Source organism: Heteronotia binoei, chromosome 12, assembly GCF_032191835.1.
Source record: "Heteronotia binoei isolate CCM8104 ecotype False Entrance Well chromosome 12, APGP_CSIRO_Hbin_v1, whole genome shotgun sequence".
NCBI lineage: Eukaryota > Metazoa > Chordata > Lepidosauria > Squamata > Gekkonidae > Heteronotia > Heteronotia binoei.
The window spans coordinates 60135507-60142448 of NC_083234.1; the positions used below are offsets into that span (position 1 = coordinate 60135507).

The 6942-nt window shown below is 41.5% G+C and overlaps 1 protein-coding gene across 1 annotated transcript; it reads left to right on the forward strand.

Moving 5' to 3' along the window:
• The first annotated feature begins 1021 nt into the window (after positions 1 to 1021).
• Positions 1022 to 2317, forward strand: LOC132580009 (uncharacterized). Its single transcript, XM_060250616.1, has one exon. It carries the CDS (start codon positions 1022 to 1024, stop codon positions 2315 to 2317), a length of 1296 nt encoding a protein of 431 aa, XP_060106599.1.
• Positions 2318 to 6942: the final 4625 nt, after the last annotated feature.

Here is a 6942-nt window from a genome sequence, read left to right on the forward strand (position 1 = left end):
GGGCTGGCGAGTCCTGCTCCTAACTTCCATGTGCTTGGGGTACACTTCTGAGGAAAGTATTTATTGTTACACAACAGAGGATCTGGAATTGGTTCTTACTTTGCTCTCCTGGTCCATGGTCCCACCTATTCTCCTTTGTTCTCTTCTCTTCTCTCCATAACATTATTCCAGGTTTGTTATTCCTGATTGCTTGGCAGCTTGGATACAACCAATGTACCTAAATATCATCATCATCATTAACTGTCACAGTCAGATATTTGACTGGTAGATGTTGTTCTGCTATTTGAGATTGTGGGAGTTGCAGATATATCTTTTCAGGATTCTTGCTGTTCCAAGCAACATGGTCTTATGAAGCTGAATCAGTGGTATTTGCTTAATGCCCAGTATGTCCAGGTCTTTCTTGAGACTTCTAGGCACTGCTCCAAGGGCTCCAATGGCAAATGGTATGATGGTCATCTTCTTCTCCCAGAGATGCTCTAACTCAATCTGTAGGTTTTGGTATTTATGATCTCCCCTTGTTCTTTCTTTTATGTTCTGGTATCTCCTTGGATTGCAATGTCAATAATCGAAACCCTATTTCTCTTTTTTTCCCCTCCTACAATTGTGATATCAGAGGTGTTATCAGAGGTGTTATCCAGCTGTTTATCTGTTTGTAATTGGAAGTCCCAAAGAATCCTTTTCCTGTCCTCCTCCATGACTTTGTCTACATTTCTGGCTGTGGTAAGCTATAATTCTTGCAAAAGAATCCAGTGCAACATTTCTAGCAACTCTATTGTGACATTCTACACAGTAAGTTTCAGCAATTTTACTGAAGGCACTGAGCATGTGGTTGATTGTTACATCCTTTGTCTTGCATTATGTCTGTTTTGCTAGCTGTTCCTCTAAACTTGCACTCCAAACATATTTTGGGGCATCAAACCAACAGTCAATAACAGTTCCAGTACTTCTTCCCTGACTCTGTGTTGTGTTTTTCTATCATCTACAGGTCTCCTTTCACTGACCAGTTTGAAAGACGTCCAAAATGATGAGCTCTTGGACAAAACCAAAACTGATGGCCAGTGTTTACATTGCCACCTTCATGTCAATAGCAACTTATTCCTACCTCCAGAATCAAAAACTCTCTTTCAAGCTGGTGGTGAAGAACAGCATCTGCCAAGGGATTGTTGTCAATGACACCATCACACCCTTAAGAGATAACAGAACCTTCATCATCGCTCCATACCTTGACAACAGGAAGAACAGAATGACACGAGTGATTGCAATAGTACACCACAAAGAGGTCAAGGAACTTTACTGCCACTTTTGCCACCCATCCAGTGGTGAAACACATATTTCCAAGGCCGAAATACATATCCTTTCTGATAGATTTGGATTCCCTTATGGTGCCACACACTTGCTTTGTCTGCAACCAGAAGACTGGGATTCACATTATATGACAATCCATTGGTCGCCAAATAACAATACTGGCCCATTGCCACTATTTGAAATAAGAAACCGTGAACCTGAGGGCTCCCTTGTGGACTTTACAGTTTGCATCTCCACCATGTTTGGGGAGTACAACAATGTCCTGCAATTTGTGCAGAGCATGGAGATGTATAAAATCCTCGGGGTGGGCCGAGTGGTGATCTACAAGAACAACTGCAGTCAGTTGATGGGGAAAGTGCTGGACTTTTATGTCGCAGAAGGGCTAGTTGAAATAATTCCTTGGCCCATTGACTTATACCTCAGTGTTTCTTCTCAGTGTCTTTACTCAGTGGATCCCAGGGACATTCACTACTATGGACAGGTCACAGCCTTGAATGACTGTGTCTATCGCAACATGTACAGGAGCAAATATGTGCTGCTGAATGACATCGATGAAATTATTCTGCCCATTAAATATCCAGACTGGAAAAGCATGATGAAGAGTCTTAAGAGCCAACATCCAAAGGCTGCTGTTTTCTTCTTTCAGAGCCATCTTTTCCCTAATCATGTATTCACTCCCAGTGACCCATTCAACATTTCCTCTTGGAGGAAGATACCTGGCACCAACATACTGCAACACAGCTTCAGGGAGCCTGACAGGAACCCAATTTCGAATCCTCGGAAAATGATAATTGATCCAAAGAAAGTTGTCCAGCAATCTGTACATAAAGCTCTGCAAGCATATGGAGGCAATGTTTATGTTCCAATGAATGTCGGCTTTTTGTTTCATTGCCGGACTGCAAAGCAATCTCCGCTTCCAAGAGAATCTCTCATTAGGGACATAAGTCTCTGGAGATATAACATGTCTTTGGTTGGGAATGTCAGCAAAGTGCTCCATCAAATAGCACTGTAAGAGAGGGGATACGGCTGAGAGAGATCTCATTTGGTGGCCAAAGTATTTGAGTTTCAGCTTCAGCATCTGACCTTCCAGGGAACCGTCTGGATTGATTTGCCTTAGGACTGACTGATTTGATCTTCTTGCAGTCCAAGGGACTCTCAAGATTCTTCTCCAGCACCACATTTCAAAAGCATCTATTCTTCTGCACTTGTGTTCTTATATTACAGACATATTAATGACTGTCTCATGTAACTTATACCTCAAGGTTGTATCAGTCTAGCTGGATTTTTTATGCATACACATATATGTCTATACATATTTATTTTTATTATTAGTATTTGATTTCTTTGCAAATGAGTTATGTAAATTTATTGAGTATTGTTAATATAACCTTAAATGGTATATTTCAATACTGGAAGACTGCATCTGCGAATAAAAAGCACATTCTGTTTTTGCAAGCTTGGAGTGGTTGTGCAAAAATTTGTTTTTTCCTAGGGAGGTTTGAGACAAACAAAGCCTCCATTTTGCATTTTAATAGTTTCTTTTCTTTGGGAAGAGAAAAAGCAGGGAAGGGGGAAGGTAGTCAATGACTTTCCAGGCTCACCTCAATAACAACCAGATGTTACCTTCTGAGTGGAGGCTGAAGTTGGTTCCTTATTCCCAGTTCCTTATTCATTTCTTATTTGTGACTGAGTTGTGAATTCAACCAGAAACATTTAGGAGAATTTGAAAGCCTCCCCTCCAAAAGAATAAGGTCTGGACCACCATATATTCTACATCCCGATGTTTAGGAAACTTTCTCCTTCTAGAGGACATGTGCTGGTTCCTGGTTCAAAGAGCAGTCCTCATGCCAGCTGTTCCAAAGTGGGGTGCCCCCAGGACAATCATATAGGCAGACAGTGGAGCCAGGCTGTAACCCAAAACAATCTTTGGACCATCCCAAATGACACATCCCCACACTTGGGGCACTTTCCCCTGCAAGAAGACATACCAAGAGGCCTGCATTCCAAAGGAGACTAGAATAAGGAGCTGTTTTGACTTTTTGCCTTCTATACCCCAAAGTGAGGTCTGGGCCACCATATATTATATACACCCATGTTCAAGGGACACTCGCTGTCAAGGGGACGTGTGCTGGTTCCTGGTCCTAAGGGCGGTTCCCGTGCCAGTTGCTTCAAAGTGCTGCACTACAAGCTTCAATTTGTTGCAGTACCACTATTAAGGCCTCTTGGTGTTACTCCAAATAGAATTTTGTGGTGCCAGAATTAGTGTCAGTGCCAGGCACCACTGTATGTCTACTTGCAAGGGACAGTGTCCCAAGTATGGGGATGTGTCACTTGGGGTGGTTGATTGTTTTGGGGTACAGCGTGGCCCCAGTGTCCGTCTGTACTATTGTCCATCCCTTCTGCAGTCATGGAAAGACCTTTAACTGACAGCAGGCAAAAAGTGGAGGTAGGGCTGGGGTGGGAATCTAGCTCTACAAGTTTTCCATATGATGCTTCTTTACAGTTGCCATGAGTATGATTTGGCTTATTATTATTTGTAGCAGACCTCATAGCCCAGACTCAACTGATCCCACCAGAACTTGGAAGCTAAGCAAAGCCAGAATTTGTATGGGAAGCCAACAAGGAAGACTAGAGCTGCTATGAAGAGAAAGTCACTGGGAAACCATCTCTGCTCATCTCTAGCCTCAGAAACCCTATGTGATGGAATTTCATGGGGTCACCATGAGTTGGTTGTGACTTGATGGCACACTTTACTTTTACTGTGATTTATTGACTTACTCTTCTCCCCCCACCCCACCCTTTTTTTGCCCCTCAAAGTTCACTCATTCACCTGCCCACATTGTGGTCATTCTGCCTACTCTGGACCTTCCACCATCCTCCCTCCTTCATTGGTGTACAAGCTTCATTTTCCCCTCATTGTTTTCAGTTTTTAAATATTTTTTACAAGTGCCATGAGTCTAGTGATATGAGACTATCTCTAGTCTTGGATCACTGAATAAAAGAATTTTAAAAACAGAGGATAAGTTTAAAAGGAACGGTGCAAGGCTTAGTTTTATGCTGGTATTGACCTGAAAGGAGAATGGGAAAGGAGTCAAACAGCAACATCCACAGTGCAAAAAACCCCAAAGAATCTCAGTGCTGCATGCCAACAAAAATAAAAGGGGTGGGGGCGATTGGCAGTGTGAAATGAAATTGACATAAGATGTAAAAGGAGACAGAGACGGAGATGGGAAGCCTAAAGCTTTGAAATCATTTCTTTCCCTTTTATGTTTTAGTGAACAACATTTTTTTTGGGGGGGGGGGGCGGCTTTTGGAAGTCTCTGGAAGCCTAATATTAAAGCAGTGGCTGAGTCGAATGGAACTTCTGCAAACCACCCAATTTAAGAATCATTTAGGATCAATCCATTTGGAGGATAGAGTGCAATCTGTACAGGACAGGTTCTAAAAAACTGCCAAGGTCACAACCAGTGTGCAGGATCAAAATCACAAAGAGAAAACCATGCAAATTTGCAAGGAAGGGCAGGAAATTAGCATTACTAAGCAGCTAAACTAGGGCATCATCAAAAATAACCCCAATTTTTTGTCAGTTTAGTGCCAGAATACTAACAACAACAGGAAAGGCTCTCCAAAGCTTCTGCCAGAGGACACCTCCCCCATACAAATTGCAGCCCTGTGCAAATTGTGGCAGAATTGCAGCAGATTTTGCACAGGCGCATGCACACACACATTGCTAACTATCGTAGCTCACAATGCCAGTGTCAGTGGGTTCTATTGTGCATTCTATGCATCAACATGGTTCCCCATATTATGAGATCATGTGACTCTTTCCCATTTTTCAGAGTGGCGGATAAAACAGCACAGAATCCCCCAGTACTTGGCAATATGGAAAACAGTGTTTTGCAGCTGCTTGGCAATTTCAAAAAATGTCTGGTCAGTTTCCACACTGAGTTTCTCCTTTTGTCTGCATTCCCTCTGTTCCCTTTCATTCAACAAACTAACACTAAAATGCATACGCAAAACCTGAAGCATGAAAATTTAAATGGAAGCTGCTTGTTGGATACCACCGCATAGCTGAAATAAGGCAATTGTATAATTTTTAGAAAATTGGATGCCCACACATTGCAAGTGACAGTACACCCCAATTTAGAAAGGTGCAGTGTTTTTTAAAATTGTAGCTGCAGAATAAGTACACCAGAGGAAAAAGAATGGTGCATAAGATGGGCGCGGAATCTGAAGTCAAGGTTGAATGCTTACTCCTCTGAAACTCTGCAGTAAGAAGTGCATGTGTAATTGGCCTATGTCTCTCAATGACTCCCAAACACCAATTATGCTCCTCAGAAAGCCATCTCTATGTGGTGCCCCATCTTGGATTATTCATACAGCAACAGTTAGATTGCAGGCATTTCTGTGGTAGGTCCAGCCAGGGGTGGAATTTTAGCAGGAGCTCCTTTGCATATTAGGCCACACCTCCATGATGCAGCCAATCCTCCAAGGGCTTACAAGGCTCTTTTTTGTAAGCTCTTGGAGGACTGGCTACATCAAGGGTGTATGGCCTAATATGCAAAGGAGCTCCTGCTAGAATTCCACCCCTGGGTCCAGCCCTCTGGAAAGACTTACCAGACTGGGCGTGGTGTGGAGGATGCCTTCACTTTTATCCATTGAGGAAGGTGTATAGGATGCTTTTATTGCAGAGGGTGTTTGGTAGAGGTTAAACTGTTTTGGCACCTCTAGCTGCATTTTCTCAGCTGTGTTTTACTACCTAATTGTAATTCCTTTTTAATTTTTTTAAAAAATTGTTAGAACCTATTTCATAAATATTATCTTTTATCTTTTTTCATGCTGATTTTTGTATGACCTCTTTTAGTATTGGATGTATATTGAGCCTGTAATGGCCTTTGGCTAATAAATGACTACTTGACTTCACCTGTGTGTTTTGAACCTGTTCACTTTTAACTTGTGTATTTTTATCTTGTTAGTGGACTGCTGTATTGTTTTGGCATCCTTCCTATTTTCTGTTGCTGTACCTAAGAGTCTAAGGCAATGAGATTGGTTATAAACACTTTACATAAAAAGGACAACCAAAATGAACTCAGGGTCAGGCAGCTACAAGGAATGATTAAATAGATGTTGTATTTGGTCTTGTTTTTCTAATAAAAATTTTTAAAAAATAGCTTAGGGCTCTGTTTAAAAGAACTTTTTGTGGAGATTGTAGGATCTGATTTTCTATATCCACCAAGACTGAAAAAACTTTCAGAGTAAATTGTGACAATATTAGAAACAGAAAAGTCAGTAAGGACAAAATTGTTGCCTTTGATAGATTTAAAATAATACATTCATTGTTAGAAGTCTTAAAATAACCCCCCTATAGACTGATAATGAAACAATACACGTATTCCCTAATCTATCCCCTCTTACATTGCAGAAACATAGAAATCTAAGGTTCCTCACTGATAAACAGGAACTCCTTTGCGTATTAGGCTGTACCCCCCTGATGTAACCAGTCCTCTAAGACATAGGCCCTGTAAGAAGAGCCTTGTAAGTACTTGGAAGATTAGCTACATCAGGGGTGTGTGGCCTAATATGCAAAAGAGTCCCTGCTACAAAAAGAACCCTGACAATCACTAATTACTCATCATT

Excerpts from the sequence above, each read along its gene's own strand:
- LOC132580009 (XM_060250616.1), top strand. The coding sequence starts at position 1,022 with ATGATGAGCTCTTGGACAAAACCAAAACTGATGGCCAGTGTTTACATT.